At 34.2% G+C, this 16,088-nt stretch overlaps 1 protein-coding gene across 1 annotated transcript in view; it reads right to left on the reverse strand.

Annotated features, from left to right (window-relative positions):
- Positions 1-606: 606 nt before the first annotated feature.
- The window catches only part of TMF1 (TATA element modulatory factor 1), a 28,619-nt gene continuing 13,137 nt past the window's right edge, over positions 607-16,088 (reverse strand). Inside the window, exons 10-17 of the mRNA XM_031953771.1 lie at positions 10,565-10,721; positions 9,175-9,367; positions 8,582-8,651; positions 8,251-8,343; positions 7,230-7,349; positions 5,275-5,427; positions 4,584-4,709; positions 607-2,310 (exon numbers count right to left, since the gene is read on the reverse strand). Coding sequence (XP_031809631.1) covers positions 2,167-2,310; positions 4,584-4,709; positions 5,275-5,427; positions 7,230-7,349; positions 8,251-8,343; positions 8,582-8,651; positions 9,175-9,367; positions 10,565-10,721 — 1,056 coding nt within the window. The 3' untranslated portion in view covers positions 607-2,166. The remainder of the gene's footprint in view (positions 2,311-4,583; positions 4,710-5,274; positions 5,428-7,229; positions 7,350-8,250; positions 8,344-8,581; positions 8,652-9,174; positions 9,368-10,564; positions 10,722-16,088) is intronic.

Here is a 16,088-nt window from a genome sequence, read left to right on the forward strand (position 1 = left end):
TAAAAAACACTTTCTAACAGTGTACCCTGTCAATAAATTACTCAAATAAGTTCAAAATTATTAAATCAATACTTGATAATGATACATATATATTTATCTGGCAACTTAAAATTAAACAAGAATGTGATTAAACTATCAGCCACTACCTTATATTCATTTATTAAAATGTTTAAGTACTAAAATCAATTTCTAGAATGCTTAAGAGAATGTACATAGATGTTTCATTTTAATTTCCCCAGGAAATGTTCCTTATGTCAGAAATTTGTTGACTAAGTTGTATAATGGATTGGAGTTTTTCCCCCAATGTTTATAAAGAACTTTTTCAGTCAGAATTTTATAATTCCTAAACTCTAACATTGTAGTTCTGCACTCTTTAAAGTCTTTCAACTTCTTAACTTTCAAAAAATTTATTTTATACTTTTCTCCTGGCCAAACCTTTAAAAAAAAACAAAAAAGTTATGTGACTGGATTGTCTCTAAGAAAAATCTATTTCATTCCAGTAATTATAGTATTTTGTCCCTAAATATTCACATTACCACATTTCCCAAAAGAAATCAGATTGCTTTGTAGCAATGAAACAACAAGAAATTAACTTCTTCAGCATAGTTCACATTGAAAGAATATTTATTAGTGCTACAAATCAGAGACCAAGTGATACAGCTGCTGTCTGGAATGCAAAGAGAAAGAAAATGAGGTCATTTTGTAATTACCCTGGAAAAGGTTCTTCAATATGGTTTTCTGTGATAGTAAACTGATGGAATTGCAAATTTAACTAAAAACTACATGAAATAGCCACAATTGGCCAGTGACATAAATGCATCAAACCCCTTCACAAATCTAAAACTTCACCTGGCTATTCTCTGAACAAAAACAGAATTGAAAAAAGGATGGTTATTAATTGTCACTCCAAATGAAAGGAAAATGACAATGATCAACACCGTCTTCATACAATCACAAGAGTTTTTTTTAAGAATGAAGGTCAAAAACAACCTATGACATAATTGGTTTGGGAATATAGAAGAAAAATAACAAAAAATAAAGTTTAATATAAAAGTGTTTTACAAAATAAATTAAAACTATAAATAACATGGATTTACATTAATATCAAACTAAAATGGTTTCTATAAATTTTTAAAGTTCTACCGTTTCAAATATTCACTTTTTAAAGTGCCAAAAATATTGCTTTATATAGAATTAGAGCACTGATAGTTCTAAAAGAACCAATTATTTTAATAAGTGAATTTACTTTTATTATTCTTAGTTATGCTATAAAACAGTCTCTCTTTTCCAAAAATACTTAAATGAAACTGTTTTCAAGCACAAAACTAAAATTATAGTTACAGGTAAATTTCTGCTCAACTAAATGTAAAATAGCTAGAGCTCTCTTTTGCTGGCTACAAAAAAGGACATTTTAAAAGAACTAAATCCTATTACTTTGGTGAAATAACTCTTCCATATATCAAATGAGAATGCCAATGTCAGCCTGAGAACATGAAATTCACCAGAGAGCAGACTGGAGTCATGCTTAGATCAAAAAAGAAAAGCCACGTCTGAATTATCTGCCCTTTATATTTCAGACAGCAAGTTTTTAGGATTTATACTTTCTAAAAATTAATGCCATTTAATAACATAACTCAAGGTGAGTAACTTTTTTTAGTCCAACACATATGTACATACTCATGAGTGGCAGATGAGATATATTAAAAATTTTATCACATCAAAGATTCCAAGGCTATGATGAGCAATGTATCCCAATATATACATTATATACACACATATAAATTATAGATATATTTATATTATATATCTACAATATATATATATATGAATTCCATTCTAAAATATTCTTCCATAACATTTCATTATAGACTGATTTACTGATATGAGGGCAAAGTAATCAACTTCTATGTTGGTCAAGACATAAAATCGGGTGTTTTAAAATTAATTTTAAATAAAGAGAAAATTGTTTCAAAAATAAAATTCAGATATTGCACCAAATAACTTAACTCCAAATAGTACTGCATGTTATAAAACAATCTTTCAAACTTCTAAATTCTATAAGAAAATCACTTTTTAATATTTTAATAGAATTTACATGTTATTAGAATTCTGCATTTACATAGTCAATTTTTTCTTTGATGCACTATAAAATTATTTTTCACCAGTTTAGTTCAGTCTTTGTCTTAAGAGTTCGTCTATCTGAGTCTTATACATATTTTTCACATCTTCAAGATCTAATCGGAGCTCTTCTGCCTCTTCTGCTTTTTCTCCATACATTTGTAGAATAGTATTATATCTTTGATCCAAGTCCTACAAAAAGAATTTTTCACATATTATAAATCATTACAGCAAATGTCTCAAAACAGACTGGTGCCATCATTGTTTCATAAGCTATGTCAAAGGTCCACAAAGGACAAGCATCATATCCACCTATCACCTTTCAAGGATCTTTTTTCTTGGAACACATTGGCTTATTTTTTTTTTCCCCGAGTCTTCTTTTAATGACTGGTCATAGGAGAAGCTGATCCTGGGTTCTTCCAGACCAAGGCACAAACTTTAGCAAATCCTGGGCAAGTAATGGATGCCCTGCCATCCAAGGTCTAATTTAGACCAATCTTCCTCATCACCAGAAGAGTGAGTCTCAGGTGATTACTCCAGTAACCCTCTACAGACCCCTAAGTCACACAATCTTAAGCTAGAGGAGCCATCAGAGGCCATCGTGTGACCTGGAATGGTGAAAATGGGGTACACCCCAAATCAATGAAACAGAAACAGGTCCAGAAAGATAAAGTGGATTTCCCAAAGTTTGAAACCTAATTATTACAACAGAACCAGGACTCCAGCTTAGGCCATCTGCCTCTCTAATTTGAACTTTTCCCATTAAGGTAGCTAATATAGTGAATACTGAACTGAAGAGTTAAGAAAATGAATGTACTACTACCACTGAAATGCACTTGGATGTGGGACCAAGCAAAAGCAATGTAACCTTAATAAGGCTCAGTTTTTTCCATCTATAAAATGGGAATACCAATAATAACCATCAGAGTTGTAATGAATGTTTTGCTAAGGTATAGAAAGACCTTTACAAACTTTAATACAGTATGTAGATATATCAGTTGTTATTCATCACTGTCTCCTGTAAGCAGAGCTCATAAAAAATATATTTCATTATATTTAGAAGAATTGCACATTAAACCTATACTGGATTACTTGTTGTCTAGAGGAGGGGGAGTGGAGAGTGGGTAGGGAGAAAAATTTGGAACACAACATTTTGCAAGGATGAATGCTGAAAACTATCTTTGCATGAATTTTGAAAAATAAAAAGTTATTATAAAAAATATATGCGCACACACACATATATAATTAATTCATTTGGGATAGAACAAGCCAAGTATAAATTAACTTAGCCATGAAATGGATTAAGAAAAAGACTTACCAAACTACATAACAGAACTATCATCTCTTCTCCCCAAGAATTCAGTTAAATCTAAACCCATTTACTGGTATCTAGGAAATAAATCATGGTAACTTATCCTTAGCGAATTTCACAAGTATTGTTCCCATTTAAGGTACAAACAGAAATTTTACCCTCACAAAAAATAGCACGGATAGATTTATGGCAATTGTAAGGTCAGATCTAGTGGCAATGAACTAACTGATGATACAAAGTGTCCAGATTTCATTGCCTTTCAAGTGCTAGACTAAAACCAATACACATAATTAAAAACTATGAAAATTAAAATGATATACAAAATATTCCTTTAAAATTTCTATTGGAATGTAACAATAATTTTTCAAGTTGCTTAATTTATTTCATTTGATTTCCAAGTTAAATGTAACATTCTTTTTTTTTTTTGAGATAATGTTGCTTTTTTTTTGAAAGAACAATTACTTGCACATGTAAATTCAAAACAAATTCAAGTATCATTTCTCAATAACAGGTAATATATGAGGTATATATCCACATAGTATTTTTGTTTGTGTTTGTTTTGCTGAGGCAATTGGGGTTAAGTGACTTGCCCAGAATCACACAGCTCTGTATCAGAGGCCAGATCTGAATTCAGGTCCTACTGATTTCAGGGCTGGTGCTCTATCCACTGCACCATCTAGCTGCTTCTATATCCACATAGTCTTAAATAATTTAAGTCATGTTTGTTTTCTTGTTGCAGTAATAAAGATTCATTACAGAAAAAGCAGAAATTGTGGTGGCTATGATATTTGACCAACGGGCAAAGTTTGGGTAATTGTCTATACTGTCTGGACTCTATCTTGTTCCCCAGATAATTGATTGATTTATTATGCATGGGGGAGAAGGAGGTACTCTGTATTACCACTTTGATTTGTGTGATTTTTACCATGAATTTAAGGCTAATTCCAAATAGTTTTTAAAAGTGAAGTACTTAATTCTGTTGGAGTTAAACATATTAAAAACCTCTTTATATCCATCCATTGCCAGAACTGAATGCAATAAACTTAAGGTCTATAAATTTTAAAATGTCCTTTTTTAACTTCTTGTAGTTCCAAATGTCATAATGTTTAAAATACTACAAATTGTGTAAATCTGAAATTTAAAAAACGCTTACCCTTAGCTGTGCACGAAGCTTTGGTATTTCCTTCACTTTTTCTTCAAATTCATCATTCTGATTTGTTAATTTAACCAACTCTTCAGCCATTATAGAGCGAGTTTTTTCCAAATTTCCAATTTCCATCTACAAAGAGAACAAACACCACAAATCAAAATACTTCACCTGGAAAAGAAAAATTCTTGCGATGGTATTTTCAAAAAAAGTATGCGATTTAAAAAAAAAAAATTTTAAAGGAGAAAATACCAATAAATGAAGAATTCCCATTTTTTCTGGATGGCAATACAGACACAATTTGAATGATAAATTTTTTAAAAATTTCATTGATTGTCATTGCATATATTTCATCAAGTGACTAGTGTACTAGTACTGAGTCTTTCCAATTCAGCAAGCTGTTTTCCTAAAGGCTGACTTGAAATCTTTCCAGCTCAGTAAACTTGCTTGTCCTCTCCTGGAAGAGCCTTCAAAAGTCCAGAGATCAATTCCATACCACAGTGAGGTATCAGAAAAGGACTTTCTGGATTCTTGTACTTTTTTAAAAATCAGAAAACCAAAAATGTCTTTATTCACGCAGAAAATCCAATATATACTTCTGTGCAAGTTTGCTTCTGAGAAGATAGAAACCAACTTCTGCTGATTACATCAATTTTTTTTAAGAAACATTTGATACACACTTAGGATTAATCATTACCTGTAAGTGGGTAATTTCTCCTTCCTTTAGCTTTAATTGAGACTGAAGATTTTCAATAACACTTGATCCTGCTCCCATTCTTACAGCATCATAGAGATTGCTTCCATTTACTGACACTGACATTGGCCCTAACGAATGATCTTGAGATTCATCCTATGTTTATTATGAAAAAAAAAGATTAGACACACATTTTAATATGCATATACACACTCATACAAAACATTCAGATACATGGTGCAAAAATCATCATTGAGACATAGAAGATTTCTCTATTTGAGCCTGAACACCTTTCTTTCTCATTTCAAGAGAGACATGTCAATAATGTATATTACAATATTATTCACATTTTAATCACCATGAAACAAAGTACTGATACATTCTCACTTCCAAGAAATGCTTCAAGTTTAAACTAAACTTGCAAAAGACAAATTAGAAATGGTTACTTACTTTCCACAATATTTAATAGCACCTGCCAGATAGTAGAAAGGAACTCTTATACATAGGATACTGTAAATTTCATCTATTTCCTCCCTATAGCTAACTGGGAATACAAATAAATTCATCAGTTCCATGAAGAATGTAATTCCTACTTAGAGGCTTCCCCTCTCTTTTGGCTTTTATGCTTAAAATTCTTTTTCTCTATCAATGGCATTTTTCTCAGCTTTCTAGCCATGACTGTTTTCCAAGAAGTTCCTAATCACCACTTGCTTCAATTTTTGTCTCAACTTTGGGAATATCACTCAACTCTACATCTCTATGCTCCAGTTCCCCATTACCATTTGGATGTTCCATTATCGCCTAAAATCCTGCATTTGATTTGACAAACTCTTTTTTCTCACCAAAATGGCTCCCTTATCTAAATCTTTCCATTTCTGTCACTGGTACTCCCATTCTTTTTGTCTCCCAAGCTAGAAACATTAGACCTCTTCTTCTCCATTATCTTCTATAATCCCTCACTAACTCCTATCCAATTTTCCTTCAAAATGTCTCAGATTCATTTTCCTATATCACAGCTATTCCCCACCCCAGTCCAATTAGTCCTTCTAACTCATCTTCATGGTTACAATTCTTTTCCATATTAAAATATAATAGCCTCCAAAGACTCTATCTATCAAATCAAGATCCCGCTGCCATTTTTGAATCTACATTTCCCAATAATCCTCAACTCAAACCCTCAGTTCTAATTAAATCAGTATAAATTAATCACAAAGCCCTTTCAACCTTTCTTCAACTTACCCAATTCCTTCTCATTCTTTGAGGCCCAGCTCAAAGTCTCTTTTTCTCTGGTGATTTTCCCAATATTTTGGCACATACACACTTTCTTTTCTATTCTACGAACTTCTACAATACTTATACAATCTAGAGCACACCATTCATCACTTATTCATTGTTGCATACCCCAATCAATGCCTCAGCATATTATTATTTAAGCATTATCAATATAGCCATACACATGAATAAATAGCCCACATGTTTAACAGTTTAAAAAAAAAAACTATTTTCCATTCTAAATATTATTTATAATTTCCTAGAATTTTACTTTGAAGAATGAACTTAAGGTATCACTGACTACAGGCACATTTTCCCCATTTTAAATTATACCAAGAACAATAAGAAACAGGCATGTGTAGGAAATGGAGGGGCAAAGGAGGAGCATGTGTTGACAAATCTCCATTTCCTGTTCTTCCTTTTTCTGATTAGAAAATGTACAGTACAGCAAAATAACTGTATGGACATGTATACATCATATGTTGTATTTAATACATATGTATTTATGACATATTTTACATTAATTGGTCAACCTACCATCTGGGGGAGGGGGAGGAAGGGGAAAAATTGGAACAAAAGGTTTTACAATTATCAATGCTGAAAAATTTCCCATGCATATATCTTGTAAATAAAAAGCTATAATAAAAAGAAAGAAAGAAAATGTACAGTAAGAAATAAACCATTACCTGGGAAAGATATGATGTTTGTAAGCCTGCCATATCAATTCCACTTATAGAGCTAGAACGTGATAATGTAGGAGTGCTGGAAACAGTTTCTAGTGTTGAAAAAGAAAATGTCTTACGCTCCTTTGAAAATTAAAAAATCCAAATCAGATGAAAAAAGAAAAAAGAAAAAAAAAAAGATAAGTTATTAAGTTTTTGTAACAAAAAAACCCAATAATTTTCACACAAAAAACAATGTTAACTTCTGAAGTACTATCATCACAAAAGAGACCTATTTTAACATCATCTTACCTTTATATATAATACAACTAAACTATTAGTAAATGTTACTCACGTGACTTCAGGGTATTTATATTAGCATCATTATAGTTTTTTGGGGAAAAAGGAATTTTTTCTATTGGACAACTTCAAAGTAAATTTTAACTGTAACAGCAGGAAGGGCTTACATGCTAATCCAGATTCAAGAAAGTCTAAATTATCCTCAAATTCAATACTGTCTTGACTACACTGTGAATCAGAATGGTGCAGTGACAGCTAGTGGCAGATTCAGAATTAGATGGGTCCTTGGGGATCTTTCAGTTCAATTCCCTCTTCATTTTACATATAAGCACCAGAAAGACTTTCCAAAGGAACCTCAGAAAGTACAGAGGAAAATCACAATTGGAACCTGGTCCTCTAACTCTGAAGAAGATCTCTCCACCAAACCAGGTGGAGCTTCCAAACAGCTTCCAAACAATACCTCTGTGACTTCTGGTCATGCAGCAGGACACTTCAACATTAATACTTAAATTATTTAAGAGTGAATGCTTTGACCTACATATTTATAACCTATATCAAATTGTTTACCATCTTAAAGATGGAGGAAGGGAGGAAGCAAATAAGGGAGAAAATCTGGATCTCGATTTTCTTAAAAATGAATATTAAAAATCATCTTCATACGTAATTAGAAAAATAAAATATTATTCAAAAATGAATGACTGAACATAGTTCCTAAATAATGATTTGGCCAGACAAAATGCAATACCTTTTCTTTCATCATTTCTTGGGAAAAAATTGCTTTCTTTCTTTCTTGTTCGACCTTCATTTTCTCCATTTCTAGTTGACTGTTTAATAATGTCTAAAAAATAAAATAAAGCTTAATTATTTATTTGAAAGGATCTCAAATTGTTATATAAAAGTAACCTGATAAAATTAGAGGCACAAAAACATACTCAGGATCCTTTTACTGCTATAGGTCAAGTCTCAGGGAATCTGGCAGCTTCATATCTGTAGCTTTCTGCACCATTCCTCTCAATTTCCCCTCCCAATCTCCAAACCTAGTCACATTGAGGGTAGCAGAGCCCTAAAGATTCTACCTTTTCTCTCCGAGCCTCTTCCAGGGTTTTCCCATAGTCTTCTTTTAGGTTTTCCAGTTCAACCTGGTACCTAGAGTAAACCAAAAGAACATTTAGAGGAACAAAAAAAAAAAAAAAAAAAAAAAAAAAAAAAGACTAAAATAAGTTTTATTAACTTGCTATATATTCTGGGTAGTACTTCAGTGAGTACATAAAAGACCACTTTTGATTAATGAGCTGAAATTCTAAAAACAAGAGCTCAATTCAGAACTACTCAACAGATATTAAAAACTCTTGCAAAATAGAAATAGACTATGTCCTACTTCACTGCCCTCTCTAAATTTATTACAAAATACATAAAAACAAGAGACACCACATGCACTGAGGCTGAGAGCTGGCTTTGAGGCTGAGAGCTGGCTTTGAGGCCAAGAAGACCTGTATGCCACATCAAGTGAGAGCCCAGGCAATTCAAAGGCCCGAATCATAAAAGTCCAAAAGAAGTGTCACCTGCATTGGCAGAGTTTCTTTATCTAGGAGTTCCCTAAGATCAACAAATAATGAGTTCTATCTCTTCTAGAAAAAACAAAAGCTTTGCTCAAAAAGATGACATTCACCGGCTGTTTTCATCTTCCAATTTCTGTAGTCTGTTTTTCTCGGCTTCAAGTTGGACCTGAAACCTACTATTTTCCTGTCTCAAGATGCTATTCTGGGACTCCATGGAAGACACCTGCATCTTGTTATTAAGAAGCTCTTCAACAGCAGCACGTTCCCTCTCCACTGCTGCTGCCAATGAAGCCTGGGTTTCACCTGACGACAAGAAACAAAAGAAAATCACCTCTTTCTAATGTTTCTAGACCACCAAGATTCTAACTCTAATTTTAAGCTGTAAGTGGACATTTCTAAATATACACATTATAATATGCTTAGCTTGGTATTAGTGACAATAAAAGAAAATTTATTAATTTCACAAATTTTCAATTTACCATACTATTCCCAGGGACAATTACTTTAAAAAGGGATCCTTTGTTATTGCCCTAAGTAAATTCACATTTTAACAGTCAACAGCCATTCAATTTTATATGTTCTGTACATCACCAGAACACATTTTTAACATATCTACCTAAAGCTCGGAATAATAAAAGTGAAATTTAACTTGTAAATATATTTTCATAACACATACATCAGACATGTGCTATCTCTGTGCAGATACATTACATATAAACAATGTTTTCTCCAAATCCATAGAGAGGTCTTTAGTCTTAATACCCATAGGAGTACCCCTAGGTTTACCTCCCCTAGTAAAACTATAACTGTAACTTTCCTCCAACTTTGTGCTTTGCTGGCCTTTGGAGGTCTTGTCTCATCACACTTAATCAGGCCCTTAGAAGGCTAACAAGTGCAGATCATAGACAAGTAATAAGATTCATGAGGATAAAAGTTTTACAAGGGACATGAAAGAATTACCTATGTAATATTAATTGCAAAGGTAAATGGAGAGAAACTGGACATAAAATGTTAATGTCAGTTACAGTGAATTCCCATCCAATACCCTCAAACTAGAGCCATAAATAGGTGTAAAGTGTTCTTGCTCTTTCAATGATTAAAAGGAACACAGTAACTACAGGCACTGAAACTAGTGCACAGGAGAAGAAATCAAGCAGGACTCCTGGGAGGATTATGGGCCAGGGTAGGCTCCTTAGCTTCTCAGAGTGGATCTCATCTGGAGGTTTCCTTTATCAGTGAAATCCCATCAGTCTTTTTCCCTCTGATCAGAAAAGAGGAGCTGGCCCAAGAGACAAACAGGACAGTAGGCACACCACCCATCTACACACTTACCACGAATAGCACACAAATAAAACCTCTGGGGCCTTTTTTGAGGCAATAAACAAACTGAAATGTTTTGATAGTTCCACTCACATAACCCACATAGCCAACTGTCATTGTGTTAATTCCCTCAAACTTCTCCAATTTGTTAACTTGATCACAAAAGTCAAAGTTTCTTACCAAGCCTGTCAGAGAGATTCTTTTCTAACTTCTCCCATGACAGTGTCTGGGCTCCCAGTGTTGCTTGCAGATTTTCTATTTGCCGAAGCAGTGGTCTTGTGGTAGAGGTCACACTCTGGCTTAGTTCTTGGTTCCTATTCTCTGCCTCCTGGAGTCTCTAGATTATGAAATTCTTATCTCATTACCACTGGTATCAACAAAATTCATAACAAACATGACAGTTTCATAGAAAAATTTCTACATGTTGAAATAAACTTTTCCCAATAAATAATGCTTAGGAGATAGAAGTGTGTCTCCTTTTTATGTCCAACAAACAAATAACAAAATAGAACAAGATTGTCTTGCTAACCCAGCTCACTGTCCTGGAGGCTGCTCTTTTTCCCCTCTCCCTTCACACTGATAAGCCTAATCCCAACGGCATGATTTAGACTACTTTGCTAAGAATATTGAGACCAATGAACAAAATCCCACAATTATTTAGAACATTCACCATCATTACACACTACTGCCTTTACTTGTATTTCTAAGAAAAATCAACTAATCAACAAATATGTATTAATTACCAACCACATGTTAGGCACCATACTGGGCAATATGAATTAAAAAGAAAAAAACAAAAAAGCCTCTACCTTCAAGAAGTTTGCATTTTACTGATAAATGTCATAAAGAATAATATATATATATATAAAGATGATTTTTGAGAGGGTCACAGGAGCAGATAGAGGTGAAGACAAAATCAAGAAAAGCCTAATCAAAGAGATGATGCTTGAGCACAGAAGACTAGAGATCCTAGAGAGTGAAGGAGACCAGCGTGCACATCCCAGGGGAGGAAGACCAGGAAAAATCATGAAGAGAAAAGACACACACTTGTGTCAAAAGCAAGAAGCCCTCAGTTCTGGAGAAGAGTCTGTAGTAAGGAATGAAAAGCCAGAAGGCTGGAGAGAGGGGCTTCCTGCCAGGCTCTAAAAGGCCAAACCAAGGATATCCTAGCAGGAATGGAGCCAGCAGTCAGTGATCAGGGGCCTGACAAGGTCCAAAAGGTACTCTGGGCACACCGGCGGCCAGGAAGAGAATGCACGTAAAGAGTTACTTCAAAAGTTTAGTTGAGAGATGAGGAGGGCAAAAATCAGAGAGACTTAGCAACTACTTCTCTAGTTGGGTGGAGAGAAAATGAGAAATAAAGGAGGATCGTGGAACCTGCTAAAGAGAAGAAAGTGGGGTTTGAGGAGTAAGGGGGAATGATGAGCTATTTGGGAGTAGGGGGTTCATTATGTTTGAGGTGCCAATAGGACATGAGACTGGAAAGGCCACATTCTCACTAATCCCTATAGCTGAAATAGCTGAAATAACCTTCCATTTCACATGTACTTGTTTAACTCCTATCCATCCTTCAAAATTCAGTTAAACTGCCAAATAGATCTTTTCCTTTCCTGTTTTCCCACACTTGATAATGATATTCTTGCCTTCCTTGGATTTCCTAAGTTTTTTTTGTACCTCTCAGCTTAACAAACTGACTCTGACGTATGAGTTACTTATTCATTTATTTTTATCAAACTCTAGTCTGCATCAAGGATGTGTGCAAGTATGTGTTTGTGAGTCTGTCTCCATCCCACTTACTGGACTTTAAGTTTCATGAGAATGAGCACTGCTTTGATTATCGAGCTATTTGCTATCCCACTGTCAACTAGGACACCATCTAGTAGTAAAAACCTCCAGACATAACACAGATATTTAATATGTTTGCTAATGAAATATAGTCATATCTCCTCATCTACATCTTTTATTTAGGTTTACAGAGACAGAAAGATGAACTAACCTGAGTTTCACCTTTACTACATCTATCTAATATGGAATGTTCAAACAAACAACCTACAAAAGGATGGGCAATAAGACATATAGAGTGAATAATGCAATGTTGATAATTACAGATAAAGCAGCTTATTTGCATGTTAAAATATTTATACTAAAAATTCTGCGGGGTATATAGCCATTTCTTCTAAAACAATGTTTTCTGAGATTTATTTTAAAAGACAGCTAAGACCTGAGAGAACACTATGTGCTATATGATGAGCAAGTTCATTTTAAAAAATACGGAGGGGCAGCTAGGTGACGCAGTGGATAGAGCATCAGTCCTGAAGTCAGGAGGACCCAAGTTCAAATATGGCCTCAGATACTTAACACTTCCTAGCTGTGTGACACTGGACAAGTCACTTAACCCCGACTGCCTCAGGAAAAAAAGATATTTGCATGAAATAATGAAAAGTGAAATGAGCAGAACCAAGAATAACAGCAATAGTATTTAAAGAATAACTGTGAGAAGAAGCTATTCTGAGTTTTATAAATATTCTAATCAAGTACAAAGGACTTAAGATGGCATGCACTTCTAGAGAAAACACAGGTATGCATGGCATAGTTTTACATCTATCTCTATCTATATAGATAAATATAGACGTAGGTATACATATATAAATATAGACATATAAATATATATCTCTATCAAATGCTGGCCCTCTCTAGTATGGGGTAGAGAGGGAAGGAAGGAGATGATTCAGAACTTAAAATATAACCACCCAATTTAAATTTTTTAGAAAAGCTAACATCCTTTGGTTCATATTAACACCAGAAGACATGGTATTATAAACTATTCTTCATTCCAAAAATACTGCCTGAAATCTATTTAAAAAGGAGCCACAAAGAGCAGTCTTCCAGCCAGAAACATCTATCATTTTAGCCAAAATGAGTAAGAGGACTTCTCCCAGATGAAAGTGCTAGCGTGATTCTCAGAAAGAGCATTAGTACTAAGATTTAAAAAAAAACAAAAACAGGCTTAAGGACTCCAAGGGTCCAAGTACTCTGTGCTGAGATGCCAGAAAGACCCCTGAAAAACCAAGCATCCAAAGTTCAAAGATTCATGGGCATCTAAAACCAACTGGCACTTTTAGCACAAATATACCCAAGTGGTAGAGTTGAAAACAGTAAGACCTAGGTCAGGAACAACCAATCATCAGCAACCCCATCACAACTAAATGAACATCAATTTGTGACCAAATTCCCAATTCAAGAAACAAGGATGGAGAGATGAGTAAACAGAATACACCATGACTTTCTGTAGATTCTGTTAATATCCAAAATTCCAGCCTAAAAGGAGAAAACAACTCCATGACAGCTATAAGCAAAGACTAAAAGAATTAATGAGGGCAACTAGGTGGCACAGTGAATAGAGCACGAGCCCTCAAATCAGGAGAATCTGAGTTCATATCTGGCCTCAGACACTTAACACTTCCTAGATGTGTGATCCTGGGCAAGTCACTTAATTCCAATTGCCTCAGCAAAAAAAAAAAAAAAAAAGAATTAATGGATTTTCCAGGACAAGAATACTTAGAAAAAAATGAAGCAGAACATTAAAAGAAAAAAAAAGTAATAATTTTTCAGGAAAAAAAAATTGAAAAACTAAATAGCTTAAGAAAAAAAGTGGCAAACGTTACCCCAAAAGTAATGGATTTCCTGAAACTGGAATAGATAAAACAGAAATTAATGGTTCTATGAGATAGCAAGAATTATTAGAATGAAATCTAAAACTCTAGGATTTAAGACAGATTATGATCTGCATCCCTGGAATTCCCATATCAATAAAAACATGGCACATGATGTTAATTCTCTTTTCATTAGAATCCTATTTTTTCTCCATTTTGCCACTTAGCTTTTTCCTTATTTAGTTAGATAACATTTTGGAATCCACAGAAATAAAAGAAAATGTAAGGGATCTGCTATCCAAAACAAATCGAATCAAGAAGAGGTCATTTAAGAATCATCAAAATCCCTCTACACCATGATTTTTTAAAATGCATAAATATCTCTCAACAAATAATAAGTAAAAACTATTCAGAGAGGTTAAATAAAAATCAAAAGAATACAATAAGTCAACAAGTATTTAAAAAGTGTTATTATATGCCAGGCACTATCTAAATACTAGGGATACAAAGAAAAACCAAAACACAGATCCTGGTTCCAACAAGTTCAGAAATCTAACGGGAAACAACATACAAATATAGTGAGGTAGCTGAAAAACATATGGTATAAAATGAAATGTAATCTTAAAGAGAGGGGACTATTTACAGAAGGGACTGGGAAAGCCTTCTGTAAAAGGTAGGTTTCAATCTGAGTACAAGAAACCCAAGGAAGCTAAGAAATCTAAGTGAAAAAAGGCAAGGTCTGACAAGAATTGGATATATTGGGAGAGTGAGCAGATGAAGATGATGTTGAAGCTGCAAGACTGGGTAATGGGTGGAGGATGATTGCCCTCCACAGTAATAAGAAGTATAGGATGAAGAGAGGGTTGAGGGGAAAAGATAATGCTTTTGTTGTTGTGTTGTTTTGTCTGCTGAGGCAACTGGAATTAAGTGACTTGCTTAGAGTCACACAGCTAGGAAATGTTAAGTGTCTGAGAACTGATTTAAATTCAAGTCCTGCTAACTTCAGGGCTCATATTCTATCCACTGTACCATCTAGCTGTCCTGTGATAATGCTCTGTTTTTATAAAGCATGTTGAGTTTGAGATGGGATATCCAAGAGGCAGCTAAAGATATAAAACTGAAGCTTAGGAGAGTTAGGCACTATATAGAGATCTGGGAATTATCTGCATAAAGATGATACCTGAATTCATAGAAACTAATGAGATCAGTAAAGAAGAGGAAGAAAAGAGAAAGGAAATCAAGAAGAGTCCAGAATAAAGTCTTAGGGCATTAGCTAATGAGCAAGACCAGAAAATCCAACAAAGATTAAAGAAGGAATTAAGAAGGAATACAGAAGAGATCCAGGGGAAAGTATCAGAAAAGCCTAGAAAACAGAAAACATCAGGAGAAGGTAATCAAAAGCATCAACCTACATAAATCTTTAGTATAGATTATACTAAAAGCTAAAATCCAGAGCTTCCCTATCTCAGAAAAAATACAAGGAATCACAGATGGGCTCAGTTTCAATTATAACTAGAGATCTTGGACAACACTAATCCAAAGGACTCAAGATATAAACTGACAATCAAGTATAATTAATTCTGCAGATATGAACACATAATCCTACAGAGGGAAATGGATATTTAATGGAATAAAGGAGTTTCAAGAATTCTTGATCAAATGGAACAGAACTGAATAGGAACTCTGAAAAGCAAATATTCTTGAAATGTAATGCCAGAGAAACTGAGGCAAGATAGAGATTAAAGAGTATTTAATAATTTATTTAAAAGGGAGAGATATACTGGGATCAAATGGATCCATGGTTTGGTCCCAGGGCTGAATGAGACTATCGTCTCCAAGAATCCAGCAAACAATGTGAGTTCTCAATGACATATATACACATGGCTCAGACTCAGGGGGGTAGAGCAAGGCAGGGGCAGAGTCAGGATGCTGAGAGAGGGAACGAGACTCTGACAATCCGGTTCTGACAGGGTGAGGGGAGGCATGAGGGATTACAGAGTGGGGAGAAGCACCCAACATTCTGATGATGCCTAAGATAGAAGGTCTTTCTC

This window comes from Sarcophilus harrisii, chromosome 1, assembly GCF_902635505.1.
Source record: "Sarcophilus harrisii chromosome 1, mSarHar1.11, whole genome shotgun sequence".
Lineage (NCBI taxonomy): Eukaryota > Metazoa > Chordata > Mammalia > Dasyuromorphia > Dasyuridae > Sarcophilus > Sarcophilus harrisii.